Source organism: Sceloporus undulatus, chromosome 1, assembly GCF_019175285.1.
Source record: "Sceloporus undulatus isolate JIND9_A2432 ecotype Alabama chromosome 1, SceUnd_v1.1, whole genome shotgun sequence".
Taxonomy (NCBI): Eukaryota; Metazoa; Chordata; class Lepidosauria; order Squamata; family Phrynosomatidae; genus Sceloporus; species Sceloporus undulatus.
Genome location: NC_056522.1, coordinates 212,080,895 through 212,097,316, shown reverse-complemented (window position 1 = coordinate 212,097,316; position 16,422 = coordinate 212,080,895). Strand labels below are relative to the sequence as shown.

General features: G+C 39.2%; 1 protein-coding gene across 6 annotated transcripts in view; it reads right to left on the bottom strand.

Annotated features, from left to right (window-relative positions):
* LOC121931903 (sodium channel protein type 1 subunit alpha) overlaps positions 1-16,422 on the bottom strand; it is a 167,833-nt gene that overhangs the window by 4,832 nt on the left and 146,579 nt on the right. For all 6 annotated transcript variants that reach the window (XM_042470043.1, XM_042470066.1, XM_042470058.1 and 3 more), the window contains 5 exons: positions 5,106-5,387; positions 2,593-2,646; positions 2,012-2,149; positions 1,222-1,326; positions 713-983 (listed from right to left, as the gene is read on the bottom strand). In XM_042470043.1, the coding sequence (XP_042325977.1) occupies positions 713-983; positions 1,222-1,326; positions 2,012-2,149; positions 2,593-2,646; positions 5,106-5,387 (850 nt within the window). The remainder of the gene's footprint in view (positions 1-712; positions 984-1,221; positions 1,327-2,011; positions 2,150-2,592; positions 2,647-5,105; positions 5,388-16,422) is intronic.

Here is a 16,422-nt window from a genome sequence, read left to right as displayed (position 1 = left end):
GAACCCCAGGGGCAGGGATTAAAGCCCTTTCTAACACTTGCAGATTTGAGTACATCTACTAGCTGTTAGACAGCAAAAGAACTAGGACATGGAGGAAATCCTGATTGCTGAGTTCTAGCAACTTGTAGATTGTCTAAAATTTTCTTCCCCAGATAAAACAAGGACCTATGCTAAACATAAGTTGCATTAAGTGCTTGTCATATGTGTGGGAAGCATGGTAAGTAAGTTGGTGTGGTCAGTTGACCAAAATAAATAAATAAATTTCATGCACAAATAGTTGATGCAAATTCTATCAAATGTACTTATACGGTGGCCAAGTATACAGCAAAGAGTAATTATGTGGACTAAGGCCTGTTACAGACTGCAAAAATAAAGCTGCTTCGGGTCTCTTTGGAGGTATGCTATTTAAATGATGCATGAGTCCTAAGAGTCTGGAGGTTGCGCCAAAGCCACACTCCATTCCTAAGCACTGGAGTGCAGCTTTGGTGCAGCTTCCGGATTCTTAGGATGCATGCAGCATTTAAACAGCATACCTCCAAAAAGACCCGAAGCAGCTTTATTTTGGCAGTCTGTAACAGGCCTAAGTGTAGTTACGGAAATGAATATTGCTGACAGCTTTATTGGGTTGAAGAAGAATAAACAAGAAAATTAAGTGTGGGGCGTCTTAAACCCATTTTGACATCTGACTAATTTTATTTAGACTGGCTCTTACCTACAATGGAGAGGATGACAACCACAAAATCAAAAATGTTCCATCCAATAGTGAAATAATAGTAGCGTAGTGAAATTAGCTTGAGAACACATTCACCAGAGAAAAGGACAATGAATATCAGGTTGATACGATATAGAACTTCTTCTGTTTGTACACTTTGATCATCTGTTTCTACCATCATAGTGATCATATTAAGGCAGATAAGTATCATAATACTGATGTCAAATACTTGTCTTGTTACAAAATCAAAGACCATTCCTTGGTATTTGTTCTGAAATATAAAAAAGAAGAGATGGCATTTTATTTTAAGTGAATATTTAAATCAAAAATTATTTCCAGATAACATGCATGCTGTCCAGAAAGGAAAAACATATTTTAAATATAATCCAATATTGACTGACATCTACAATCAGCAGACAGCCAAACCCACTCCTCACTTGCTCCACAACTCATTATCTCTTTTTCAAATTGATTTTTTAGGGTAGAAAATACTGGGAGGTTTTACATACCCCAGGTCTCGGTATAGGTTTCTGAGGCTTTTTAGATCCCAACTTTTTCATTGCATTGTAGTACTTTTTCTGTTCTTCTGTCATAAAGATGTCTTGACCTCCAAAGTAAGGGCATGATATGAAAATTGGTTACAATCATATTCTCATAGATCATTTAAATGTATTTGCATTTATACTGTATTTTACTGTATTCATAATAAAACGAAAATAAATAATTGGCTCAACTAGTTTTTACAACTAAGGCCCCAAACAGACAGACCCAAATAAAGCTCCTTTGGGTCACTTTGGAGGTATGCTGTTTAAATGACACACACATCTTAAGAGGCCAGAAGGTGCACCAAAGCTATGTTGCAGTCCTTAGGACTAGAGCATGGCTTTGGCATGGCTTTCGACCTCTTAGGATGCATACATCATTTAAACAGCATACCTCCAAAGTGACCCAAAGCAGCTTTATTTTGGCCTGTCTGTTCGGGCCCTAAATTGTTGCAGATTTCTAACAACATTGGTCAATCTTAATATACTGAATCCATTAATTCATAGCAGAATAAAGATTTCAATTTTAAAAAGTTCAATTCAGTTTCTTGGAGATTAGCATAACAGAAACTTTGAAAACAGAAAATTATAATGTTTGTAGATAGGAGTGAAAATAGAATTAAAAACTCAACAGCTTTCAGAAATTCACAATATACTGTAATTCCTTCCTTATTTAAAGAGAAATACACTTTCTATTGCCTCTTGCATAAACATGCAGGTATGTTGGACTTTTACAGTGATCTATGTAAATACTTATCTTCTTTTTTTGTTGATTGAAGTTATCAATGATGACACCAATAAAAAGATTCAAAGTGAAGAATGACCCAAAGATGATGAAAATAACAAAGTAAAGATACATGTAAAGGTTGTCCTCATAGACGGGCTGCTGAAGTACCTACAAAACAAGGAAAAGGTCTGAAAAATTTGCAATGAAATACTTAGTTAAAAAACTTGTAGGATTATGACTAATATCCTGTGTATCATTCCGCTACCTCAAATAGCATTGTGGATACTTAGTTTTGTACCTTGTGCATATGAGGAATGAAAGACATTTTCCATCTGGAAAACTTGTGAAACCAGTTGCACAACCAGTTGCACAAACAATAGTTCAATCAAATCCTATACAAGTTGAAAAACCAATGAAACTTTACTAGTGCACTGTTTTCTTCTGCTAATGCTATGTTGGATTTAGGCCTTTCGCTTCATTTTTAATTGCTAACTTGATATCTCAACAACGGAAACATTATTTAACTTAAACAGAAATTATTTTTTCTTTCATGATAGGTTTATCTCATAAAAATCCAATGACTAGCAGTGCAAGGAATAAAAACTACTTACATTTCTTGAATCAACTGCTGCATACATAATATCCATCCATCCTTTAAATGTAGCCTGTTTTTGAAAAAAAATATTCAACATATAAAACTCGGAACACAGAATACTATTCTCTGTTTTGTATTACACTTTTTATACAATATTACAGCAGTAATGCATGGTGAGTATTACAGAGTTTTCAAAAATTTTACTGATGCTAAAAGGTTTTCTTTCTATGGCTTTTATAACACGGAGGCTTACTGTTGGCAAAATGTTCCTGAAGCGTTACTGAAGTGCGAAGGTCAGATTGCCAGTCACGCTTCTAAATCGTTATTGAGGCGTCCCACTTCTCTCCCATTGTCAAAGCGTTCATGGAGCAGCCATTTCTTGAATAACGGGAACTTCCGTTATTCAAGAAATGGCTGCTCTGCGAACACTTTGACAACGGGAGAGAAGCGGGACGCCTCAATGACAATTAAGAAGCGTGACCGGCTATCTCAGGAACGCTTCAGGAACGTTTTGCTAGCATTTTAGCAACAGTAAGTGCCTCCATGTGAAAGAGTCCTATGGGAGAAAAGGACAGGAAAGGGCAATGTGATAATCTCCAACAGTATAATTAAAAGGTGGGTGGGTAAAAAGAAGAAGAGGATGGATAAAAAGCAGAAATGAAAGGAAGAGGGCAAGAGAGAAATAAATGTGGCTAGCAAAAACCTTTTACTTAATTATCCTAGTGTATAGCACTTTGTGAGCAAGATTACAAAAGGATTCATGGCAGCTCATGCTGAATATTATGCAAGATTGCATATGATAAAATATGTAGTCCAAACTATAATCAACAGAGGAGTTGCTACTGAAGAGAGTTAAAATGCATCATCAACCCCAGAACAGTTCAAAGCACCTTCTTTACATACAAGGAAGTACCTTCCTTTCAGGCCTCAGAAGCTAAATTATGTAAAGGCCCTGATTGCTTGAGTGTCTTGGGAGATTATTGCACAGCCATTTTTGCCCTGGCCGTGCATGGGACAGAATCAGGGCAGGATGGGGGGAAACGTGTGTTATCACACAGAAAACTGCTGCTGCACTTCCACATGACCACCACCCGTTCCCTGGGTGTGCTCTGCCAGCCGATTTTGGTGGTACGCAAGGCCACCTAAGGCTGCTATACCACCAAAGGCTTCTGTACCATCAAAATCAGCCAGCAGAGCACACCTGTGGGATGGGTGATGGTCAGATGGCAGTGCCGCAGCAATTTTCTGTGCAGTAACACACCTGTTTTGCTCCATCCTGTGTGTGGCCAGGGAAAACTGGCTGTGCAATAACCTCCTTGGTCTTCGTTTAAGCAGACAAACAACTCACCCTAACTAACTTCACCTCTACCAGACACCATGCCATTTTTTTTCTTCTTTTCTTATCCAAACCAGCCACTTCTACTCTAACTGGGTTCCACTCCTCACTCCCTGCAGCCTCCCCAAAGAAATCACACAGATTAGCCTGCCCAACAACAGAGCCACAGGATGCATTCCTCCAATTATAATATATCTCCTCCTCAGATAATAGGCTGTCCTGCTTTACTGAACGTGAGAGGGAGAGGCACTACACTAATGAATTTTAAACTTCAGTATAAATTGAAAAATCTAATGAGTTTGGGGAAATTGCTAGGAAAAAATCTGGACAACAAATAATGTAAAATTAATTCCAAGCTATGAGTGAGATTTACTATAAAATAAGTGCATAGTCCCCAATGAAATCAAATGCACAAAACAGTCTTGTCTGGTTGATTTCAATGTGAATTAAGTGCAACTAACTGATTCTGTACCCACTCTTGTATCTTTAAGATATTTCAAAAGCAGCTGCAAGTTTAAAACCCAATTTTTCAATTTATTAATTATACAAAAACTAATTATGAAAGATAGTGCATTTTAAATGCACAAATAAGACACCTTAATGTTTTATTATTTATGTATTTATTTGCAACATTTATAGTTCACCTTACAATCTAAAGTTCTCTTTGTTGCTTACAAGTACAAAATAACTGAAATACAAAAGGAGCCATAAAACTATAAAATCCAAATAGCATAAATACAGAAACAGAAAACTAAACTCATACCAATCCTAGAGTTAAACCAAAAGGCCTTAGATGCATCAGTTATTTAAAAGATTTGGGTGAAGAAAAAGGACTTCACCTAGTGCATAAAGGACAAATATGGCATAAAGAAAACCTTTCTGTATAACTATGATGTCACTATGAAAAAGGGCTTTTCCCTGTTGGTTACCCATCCTGCTTCATAGGAAAAGGCACCTGAAGCAAGCCTTCAAAGAAGACTTCAAAGTACACATAGGTAACTTAAGATATAATAGGTCTAAAAAGAGAATTTTGCTATGACCTCACACATTGTGTATATTTATTAATACTGGAGCTTGGATAATTAGTTTTTAAAAAGTAATTCACTCCTAATATTTTGAGAAGAAAAAACAATGGAAACAACTTCTTACTCTATATCAAGCAAACAAGAAGCCTATAAAGAATATTCACTTACTACTTGCAGCAAAGAAAGATACCCAAATCCTACATTATCAAAGTTCACTTTCACGTTTTTCCATCTGGCTGTTTCATTTGCTTGTATGAGTTCTTCACACTGAGAATAATTGTTAACTTCATTGATTGGGAAAATGTCACCAGTTGTGGTGTTAATACAGTGGTAGAATTTGCCAGCAAACAGATTTACTCCCATGATGCTGAAAATTAGCCAGAATATAAGACAAACAAGAAGCACGTTCATAATGGATGGAATTGCTCCAAGAAGGGCATTCACAACCACCTAGTACACAAATAGAGGAGGAAAAGAAAACAGTGTAAGAGTACTTAATAGCAGTAATGGTATTACTCTGTTGCATCAATGCGTGATTGTTCTACTTTTCAAACTAAAGCAACTTGTAAAATGACCAGTCAAAATTTTGATGGCAACTGAGTTACTTAAAAAAATAAAAATAAAAATGCAAACTCAACAAGACAACAAAGGTAGGGAAAACTAAAATATCTAAATAAAAGAAAAAATTAAAAAATAAACCTTATAATAGCAACATGAAGATTGTTGATCTCTGTAAGGAAAAGAGATATATGTTAAAATATTTATACAGGAAAACAAAATATAAAAAGGAAATAAGTGATTCTTCATGAAATGAAAAGATGCTATAGGTTCCGTATAACTAAAAATAGAAGTATCAAAAAAGTTATAAATAAAACCAAGTTAAGAATTATTACATATCTTGAGGAGTACTCTCAACCATGCATCATCATCATCATCATCATCATCATCATTATTATTACAAAGATTACTTTCTTTGCATAAGAAAGCCAGACAATTTTGCAGTATGTGCTTATCTAAATAATCACATAGTTTATTTCAAGCTCCAGTCTTTATTAAGCAAATGAATCTCTTCTCAATTAAATATTTTGTTAAAGTAAATAAATGAATGAAATATTCATACATTGATAAAGAGTGGTGGTGGTTAAAGGATCAAAAACATTTGAATGCAGAATAAATGAAGATACTGTCCAACTTGCTTGAGTACAATGCCTTTGCTTGTCTGCCTAATAATACATGCCTAGAAAGGGATGCTATAAAGAAATATAAGAAGCTGGAGCCTAAGAAGATTACCGCAGTGGGGAAAAAACATTCCCCAATGCGTTCTCACAGGCACGAGCCCGAAACGTGATGGAAACCCGATGGGTCCCAGAACGCTAGTTTACCGCACGACGGAACGCTGCCGTTGCTGCCGGGCGTTCCCATCGGGTTCCCAATGTGTTCCAGGAGGCGCCATTCTGGGAACGCTTTCAAAAGCGTTCCCAGAAATGGGCCTCCTGGAACACATTGGGAACACATTGGGAACACATTGGGAACACATTGGGAACACATTGGGAACGTCCGGCAGCGACGGCAGTGTACCGCCGTGCGGGAAACTAGCATTCTGGGACCCATCGGGTTCCCATCACGTTTTGGGCTCGCACCCATGAGAACACATTGGGGAACGTTTTTTCCCCAGTGCAGTAATCTTCTAAGACTCAGGAGCAGAGTGTCATTTATGGAAAGTGTTATCTGGGGCAACACATCAAAAGGGGCCATTGATACCATTTTCCCTCTGCAGGCTCCTGAAAATCTCCTTGGCAGGGATTGGGGAATTGTACCAAGGAGAGAAAATCCACAAGAATAGTCTTCTCCCCTTCTCTTAGATGGACTCTTGGTTGAATCAAATACCCTTCTGTTACATTGTTGTTGTTGTTGTTGTTGTTGTTGTGTGCCTTCAAATCATTTCCTATTTATAGCAACCCTAAGATGAAACCTATCATGGGGTTTTCTGGAACTGAGAGAATGTGACTTGCCCTAGATCACCCAATGGGTTTCCATGATTTCCGAGTGGGAAATCAATCTCTGGTCTCCATAGTCAAAATCCAACAGTCTAACCACTACACCATTCTGGCTCTCCTTTTTGTTATTAGCAGGACTCTTTCTCTGAAAAGAAGGGCACTTTTGGATCACAAGGTTTCTTCCCTATTCAAAATCACTACAATATTTGTTGGAAGGGAAGGGATCAATATTTAAGCAAGGGATATACTTCATTCTTTGTTGAATAGCATGGATCCTGTCCTATATAATATGGAATTACTATGGTTCGGTATTTCTGAAAAGCTAAATCCCACAGTTTAACTGTTCTGCAGGGAAGGTGAGAAGAAACCAAAGCCTTGCTGCCATACTGTTTTCTCCAGTTGGTGAGGTTTTAATTTTTGTTTAAGGGCTCTTTAGTGCTGTTGGACTGAGGAACAGATGCAGATATGCTAGATTTATTTTTGGTTTCCTTGTAGATGAGGAATACATGAAAGACATCTGAAACTTTGCTCAGCAGCCTCGAGTTTCATTTAAGGTTGACTATTTTATGAACATCAGTCTATCCTAAGGAAATGTTCCACCATAATTTCCTGGTTTAAGTAATATACCATTTGGCAATTTTAGTATTCTAACAGTCATAGAAAATGATTTATTTTCTGAAACTCATTTACTATGCTCCATTAACCTTGTCTCTGAAAAGCAAAACTCACAGCAGCTTTAGCTTTCTTGCCAACAGATTAAATATCAGACAATATTGTTTATTGCGACAGCAAAGTACCTTGGGGTTGAAAAGGTGTATACTTCTTTTTAGTGATGGGTTATAGTATTTGGTAGTGTAAAAATCACACTGATCTCTGGTATGATATCAGTGCTGTCATCTGAGAGTGCTTGGCGGTAAGAGATAGGCTTCTCTAGGCACCCTGGATGTATTAACTACAATTCTACAAACTACAAACTACACTGGCTAGACAGGGGTTGATAGGAGTTGTAGGTGGGATATAAATCTTTGAAATAATATAAAGTTAATGTGGAATGGTAGCGCTATAATTGTAAAGAGCTAAAGTTTTGTATTGTGAAAGGGACCTGAGACATTTTGCGGCTGGAGGCAAAGGAGAAGTTGGTGCTCCTTCTACCGTTCATATATAGAAGCTGGCTGCATAGGCAGTCAAATATTACAATTGTCCTCCACCAGATCGGAGGCAACATGCTAGTTTATGAAGTGCTATTTTAAAACAAGGTTAGAGTGGTACATTATTATTATTTTGTTCCCAGAATTATAATAAATTGCTTTTTAAAACTCCCTCAGATTATGGAAATACTCATTAGAATGCCTGTAACAGACAAATTATGAATGTTGATAGAAACACTTTCATGAAGAAGTGGGATATAATAGGTTTAGGGACTGTCTGTGCACAAAATTCAATTGCAAATCTATATCCACCAGTTTGGACAGCAAATATCTTTTCTTTCAACACAGACACAAAAGGAAAGATGCATGTGATATAGTAACACGTATTGGGACAGTATTAAAATGAATGGATCAACATTATGAAAAACATTTGAATTTATGAAAAAACATTAGAGTATCATCTGGATTGTATGCTCCGCCAGCCACCGTCTTCAGTACTCTTTTTCTTCTTGTATCTGAGAATCCTGTTCATATCTGCATATTCAAATGGCAGCTAGAACTAATTGGGCCTCTTAGATTCCATGCAGTTTTCTAGGCAATTCTTCTCCTCCTAGAGTTGGTAACATTTTGAATTTATTTGAAACTTTGGCTTCAAGTCAAGTTAATCAATTACTCCCTTTTCCACAAAACTGTCCTGTCATAAGGTCCCTTCTCCTCCCTTCCCCTGTAGCTCTATATTCCTTATTCTTTGGATGTTGTCAAAATCCAATGTTCTATCTGCTGTGTCCTTCTATTAGCTATTTTATTTTAAGTGCATAAGTAGTGCAACTGGCAGTAGTCCTAGACTGTCAAGGATCTCATGTTAGTTAGGGCAGCTTCAGAGGCAGGCTGCACCTTCTAAGATAAAGGCTTGCTTTCAGTTCTTGTAAAGCTTCAGGGCTGCTGTGGCAGGGCCATGCAAGTAGCATATGAGAGCACCACTATTTCTTCCTGTCTGGCAGGGAAATAGAATCCTGTATACTAATAATAAGTTCCTTCTGTATTTAGTCAAAACAGTACTATTGACCCATAACAATGATGGGGGATCAGTGAAGTTAAAGGAGCCTACATTTAAAAGTGGAGGTAGAAAAACATTTTTTGGAGGGGCGGATCTTGTATGCATGTTGACAGTAAGCTCAAACTGTTCAATGAAAATGAGGACTTGCAAAATCTATCTTGGATAACTATTTGTGCCATAATCCCTCAGACAGCATAGACGTTAGTGGGCACAGAATGCTGATTATCTGCTGCAGAAAGGGAAGGCTGACAAAAATGTGTGTGTGTGTGATGAAGTGACCTGGAAGTGTCATGCCTGGAACTCAGAACAATAGCGTGCCAAACAATAACATGTTGCTACAGATCCCGTTTGTGTAACAGCCCTAAGAATAGACTTTTGTCTTTTCACAGTGCAACCCCAATGCAGAAATGAAAAAGACCAAATTCATATATAAGTTCTGGTAGCTTAGACTGTAGAAATCAGATGGGCTGAGGAAGTGGACTGGGAACTAGGTGTAATGTATTATGGTGGCACCAATGATTGTACTAAGACATTGAAGGGGCACTGGCTTTTAGCTTTCTTTGGTTCCCAGGGATCTTAGAGTTTGGCCAGGTAACTATGTTGTAGTTTTTTTACAAGCAGAAAAAAAATTAGATACATTTCAGAGATCTTGTTAAATCTAAAATCCCATATCTGAATTTGGCTTTAAAATGATGTTAAATGCTCATAAATTCAAAAGAAACATCTGGACTAAGAAGTTATTTTTTAAGAAAGTGTACAGCATTTTTGTATCAGATGGTGATCTAGAATCTACAAAAATAATTTTGCAGTGTAAATCCTCTCAAAAGTAATTCCCATCAAGTTAAATACAGTCAGCCCGCGCCATACGCAGGCTTGCCTTCCACAGCTTTCAGCATATGCTGAAGCTGCAGTACAATTTAATGAATGGTGCATGCGCCCGTGGCATGCGTACCGTGTGCATGCACCTCATTGTTTTTAATGGGGTGCAAGCATATGCGGTTTTCCCCTTATGAGGGGGTCCAGAATGGATCCCCTGCATAAGGGAAGGGCAGACTGTACTGCATGGTTTACTCCAAATAGTGGGTTAAAGATTGTAGCTTTACTAAGTTCTAAGCGCTGATATTGTAAACAGAATTGGATTCTAACTTGGTCAAAATTGGTGCATACTCAAAAAAATCAATGTGTCTTAGTGCGTCACAACTATGTCTGATCCTTACAATTTCTATGTAGGTCATCCGTCATTTAAAAATACTGTTTTCATGCAAAAAGTTACTGAGAAAAATGAGTCTCCAAGAATTAGATAGTAAAAAGCTGTACTTTCTAAACTTTCCAGGAAAAAAAAAGTTGTTTTAGTAAGGAAAAGGAGACAGATCTGGTTTCTGCAGTAACCTTTGGCTGGATCCAAATAAAAGTAGCTCTTGTGCAGAAATCTATATGACATACAATAAGGTACATCGCACCTGCTCCATATGCAGGCGTGCCATATGTGGCTTCTGGTTTACACGGAAGCCACGCGCCATTCATTGAATGGCATGTGCGCCTGTAGTGCACACGCACTGCACCGCCGCAAGCATGATATTGAATGGGGCTTGAGTTTACGCATTATTTGCCTTATGCAGGGTGTGTGTGTGTGTCCGGAATGGATCCCCGTGTAGGGCAAGGCTCCACTGTATGTAGGTTCTACAGGAGCTCTCATGCTCTCAAGTATCCACTAAGGAATATAGGAAAAGTGCCTTATATTGAGTCCAATCCATTTAGCTTAGTATTATTTACAGGGTTTCAGGAAAGGATCTTCCCTCCCTATGTAGAAATGCCATGGGTTGAAACCAAGACCTTCTGCACACAAAGTAGATGCTCTGTAGAACTATATTCTAGAAAGATTGAGGAAAATCTTATGCAAAGGGAAGAGAATTGTTGCATTTGGGTTGCAAGTATACGCACCTAGCTGGAATTAAATATCATCAAACACAAGTAAGTCTCATTGAACATAACCTATTTCTGAGCAAGTATGCACAATCCTTTGCACACCTAGGGCTCATTCACACAACACAAATATAGCACTATTACTCCACTTGAACAGCCATGGTTTCATAGTTTGGGGACTCACCAGGGAAGCTCTCTGGCTAAGAGCCTTATCGCTTTATTAAACAAACCCGGCAGGCAAATGAAAAGACACTTTTTTTTCTCCCTCCACATCATGTGTTTTGCTTTCATTCCCTTCTGGTTGTAAAACCATGGGAGAGGTTCATAAAAGTGTTGTAAAAGCTCTCATTTGCCAAGCTGGAATAATCCTTTTGGCAAAAATGATGCTTTTAAACACTCTCCCATTCCCAGGATTCCATAGGATGGAACCATGGTGGTTAAAAGTGGAATAACAGAGCCATCATTCTGTAGCGTGAATAGTTCTTCACTCAGATGTAAACCACACTGAGTTGAACAGGACTTACTGTCATATGTGTGTGCATAGCAGCAGCAGGGGTAGGCACTGGGTGGGCCTCCGGATACTGCTGGATCACAGAAGGCATGATTTTTCAGCATTGGCTATGGTAGCAAGGGCTGGTAGGTACTGCCTACACCTGAGACAGAAGATTGCAGCCTTTCATTGTTCTTGCTCAACACTGTATTTATTTTAGGCTGTGAAACAGATGTGAAACAGCTCTTTCATTTGCCAAAGTTAGTTTCCATATAAAGAAGGATACTTTTAGCACTAACTGATTTTAACTCCAAAACATATTTCATCTCTTTGCAGGCCTAGCGTTGAGGTGTTGGAGTTTACTGCACAACTTGAAAAAGCGGCTTACCACTGATGAATTGAATTCTAATTTGGGCTGCATCCAAATACAGTCACACATATTAGTATCCAATACTATTGCACATGTTTTGTCACTGATGTCACTGACCGGGTGCAACCCGGGTAACTTCTGTCTAGAATCTGAGCTCAGCTGGTGGATTCTAGTCAGAAGTTACCTGAGCTGCACCTGACCGGCAGTGTTGGTAGCAAAACATGTGTGATACTATTGGATACTAATGTGTGCGATTGTATCCGGATGCAGCTGGAGTTAGAATTCAATTTGGCAGTGGTGAGTTGCTTTTTAAAGGGATGCAATAATCTCCGTTGGCATGGGCAGAGGAAGAAACAAGATAGGAGACATCTGGTTTGAACAAAAGAGGACCACAACTTCATTGTCGCATTGTAATAGTGTTGGTCTTGCAGGAGGCATAAATCCAGGCATTGGACAATGATAGCTTCCTGATGCACTGTGCTGCCTTGTAGTCCATCAAAGAGGCAATACAGGTAATTCTGTAACTCTAACTTCTTGTCATTATATCCCTGCTACAGCATGAAACAATTAAGGGCAGTGTGAATCAAACAAGGGTATGAACTGCAGAAAAACTCAAGGGAGGAATGAGCAGTCCATATAATTAATCTCAATTATATTAGCTATAAATAGATTATTTAACAATTGGACCTGCAAATGTTTAAAATAAATTTTTGATGCTGTATATCAGTACAAGGCATGTGAATAATGTTCACTGTACCAATTTCTTCTTTAGATTGCTAGCTCAGAAACTGGACTGGAAATTTGAAATATGAAAGAATTTTAAAGCAATCAGCCAGAAATGTGCATAAGACATGCAAAACTTAAACTGCAAAGTGGATCTTTTTTAAAAGTCCTTTTCTGCTTTACTGCTCTAGGAGAACTATATCAAGCACGCAGAACATGCTTTCTTCAGTGACTTTACACATAAACACATGCTTTACCGCTAAGAAATCAATCCTCTTAATTTAGCAAAGCAATGGATATTTATTTTTCTACATTTATAATAGCATACATATTTTGAACTACTGCAAAAACATTTCATTACAGAAAGTATTAAAATGATAAATATCAAGCAATGGGTATATTCAAATCTCATTTAACAAGTAGAATAGATCTACATACACTGAGATTAGAATATTGTTTTCAATCTATAGCAGATTCCATTCAAATGAAAACAGATATTTACTTTTCCTTCCAGCACCTATGTGGAGTTACAGTGGTTGAAATTTACTTTGAAATATATTGAAACAGTTTTCAGATTAACACAACAGACTTGAATTTTCAAAATTCTCTACATATTTTGATCAAATTTCTCCTTGTCCATATAGGGCAATTATGTGAGAGTTAAAACAGTTGAGTTATATTTCACAGACTTACATTGTCCTTAGGTCTTGAGTTTGTCTTCTGTGAAGGAATACTTTTTACCAGTTTTTGAACAGAGAAATCATATGAAGTTAATTTAAAGCTCCACATTATAATATCAATATACAAATATGTGAAAACCAAAACTAGTACTTGGCAAAAACTGGTCAAAATCTAGATTGAAAAGATTGAAAAACCTCTTTTAAGAAATTCTTTTTTCAAAATTGTGCTGCCAAATCCTTCTTGTAACGCAATGTGTTAATACTTGATCTCCAAACTGTTCTTATTATTGCCAGCTCAGAGTCTGCCCACAACCATTTTGCATAGAATATATAGTCTTTATTTATGAGTTTTAACTCCCAGTGCCTTCTGATTTTTTAAACTTCTTAATAGTGGTCACTACTATGAATTAGTTGCAAATTTGTTAAAGCTTCTCAGTGTAAACTCAAGATGGGTAACCAATGGCTTAGAGAACTACTGCCTCCCAACCTTGGTTTTAAAGTGGTCTCCATCGATACTTGACTTCTCCAAGGAGTCAGAGCTCACAAAGCCCCAATTCAGTGCCACACTCCATATACTGTATGTCATAAACAGATGATATTATGATGCATGCCAGAAGTCAAGGTCCCAAAACACATGTGGAGATGTTTTGGGGTTTCTGTCTATTTCCAGAAAGTAAAGACCTCATGTAAAAACACTCATAGAGCTTGTTCCCACTTAGGATTTGATACGAATTAAAATAAAACGCTTTTAATAAAATCGAATTAAAATAACACAGTTGTTATCCCGCTTTCAGAATCGCTTTATCCATCGTTCCCATCTGCTTGTTTAATTCGGATTTTTTACCTGCAAGCGTTCAGTAAGCGTTCTCACTTGGCATGAAATCGGTGTTTAAATAAAGCGATTCTTCTCCTCCATACCTTATTTGGAGTTGTCAATCAATACTACGTCAGAATGACGTAACGTTAACCCGCATTATTCGGAATCGATGTATCTGTGACATCGTTTCCATCTCTGTGTCCGTTTCTGATTCGATTTATTTTTGGCGGTTTTTTTTTTAAATGAACCAATCAAGGCGCTTAAACGATCAAACGTCATAAGCGCTGTCAGCCTTATATACATTTTCCCTCCGAATTTAATAGGAAACCAAAGCTCTCTCCAGAGGAACTATGGGATAGGTTTTCCAGGGCAGCATCCCCGCTTCATGTCTCCTCAGACAGCCAGGGAGAATCCCTTCAGAGAGCCCACAGAGATCAATGAGAAGGAGGCTGCTGGCAATGCGAATTTAATAGGAAACCAAAGTTCTCTCCAGAGGAACTATGGGATAGGTTTTCCAGGGCAGCATCCCCGCTTCATGTCTCCTCAGACAGCCAGGGAGAATCCCTTCAGAGAGCCCACAGAGATCAATGAGAAGGAGGCTGCTGGCAATGCGAATTTAGTAAGAAACCGAAGCTCTTTCCAGAGGAACTATGGGATAGGTTTTCTTCATGTCTCCCACCAAGACAGTCAGGCAGAATCCCTTGAATCCCTTCTAGTCCAATCCCCCCTTCTGCCACACAGGAACTCTCTGTCAAAGCATCCCCAATGACACATGCCCACCCAGCCTCTGCTTGAGCCCTTTGATTAGGGAGTTCCTGCATGGCAGAAGGAGGCAGAGAAAGGGGACCCTAGTTCCAAGCTAAAACAGAGGCTAGGTGGATAGACCTTAGAATCTGAGAGTTGGAAGGGACCCCAGGAAGAGCCTTCTAGTCCAATCCCCCCCTTCTGCCACGCAGGAACTCTCTGTCAAAGCATCCCCAATGACACATGCCCACCCAGCCTCTGCTTGAGCCCTTTGATTAGGGAGTTCCTGCATGGCAGAAGGAAGCAGAGAAAGGGGCCGCTACCTCCAAGCTAAAACAGAGGCTGGGTGGATAGACCTTAGAATCTGAGAGTTGGAAGGGACCCCAGGAAGAGCCTTCTAGTCCAATCCCTCCCTTCTGCCACACAGGAACTCTCTGTCAAAGCATCCCCAATGACACATGCCCACCCAGCCTCTGCTTGAGCCCTTTGATTAGGGAGTTCCTGCATGGCAGAAGGAGGCAGAGAAAGGGGACCCTAGTTCCAAGCTAAAACAGAGGCTAGGTGGATAGACCTTAGAATCTGAGAGTTGGAAGGGACCCCAGGAAGAGCCTTCTAGTCCAATCCCTCCCTTCTGCCACGCAGGAACTCTCTGTCAAAGCATCCCCAATGACACATGCCCACCCAGTCTCTGCTTGAGCCCTTTGATTAGGGAGTTCCTGCATGGCAGAAGGAGGCAGAGAAAGGGGACCCTAGTTCCAAGCTAAAACAGAGGCTAGGTGGATAGACCTTAGAATCTGAGAGTTGGGCGAGATCAGATGCCTCCTCGTGAGGAGCCTTCCCTTCCCTGCCTGGGCGAGATCAGAGCCCAAGCAGGCAGGGAATGCCTCTTAGCCTTCCCTTCTTGCCTCTCCTCCGTTAGAAATGGGCTCTCCCCACACAGAGGGAAGGTTGCAATCCACCGGGAGAAGCCTTGTAGTCCTTTGCAGATGCAGGCGCTTGAGCAGCCGAGACTTCAGGCGCTTAAAGCGCTGAAGAAATTAAGCGCCTGTAAACCATTAAAATAAAAAATAAAAATAATCCTTATCTCTTATTGAAAGACCACAGCAGACAAAGGGGTGAGGGAAGAAAAAATGGCGACAGCCACGACGGATGGGGACAGAAAGGGCAACTCCCCCAAGGACAGCCCCCATCGCAGTCAGCTCCTCCCATCCTTCTAGCCCGATTGAAACGATATCGTTCTCATCTAAATAATCCGGTTCCTAACTCGAATCAAGGGAAAAACAGTAGGTAGGACCCTAGTGTTTTTTTAACACGCGTTAAATGAGGAAAACACGAATTTAAATTTTATCCCGCTTCTGGATTCGATTTCTAGTGGGAATGATTCCGGGTTGCTCTAGAACCGTTCTAGGTTTAAACCGAATCCTAATGGGCACGCTGCCTATTGAAATCGATTCAGAACGCGGGGTATCCCCTAGTGGGAACAAGCTCTTACTTAATATAAAAATATCTTTGTTGTAAGCTGCCTTTGGTCCTGTG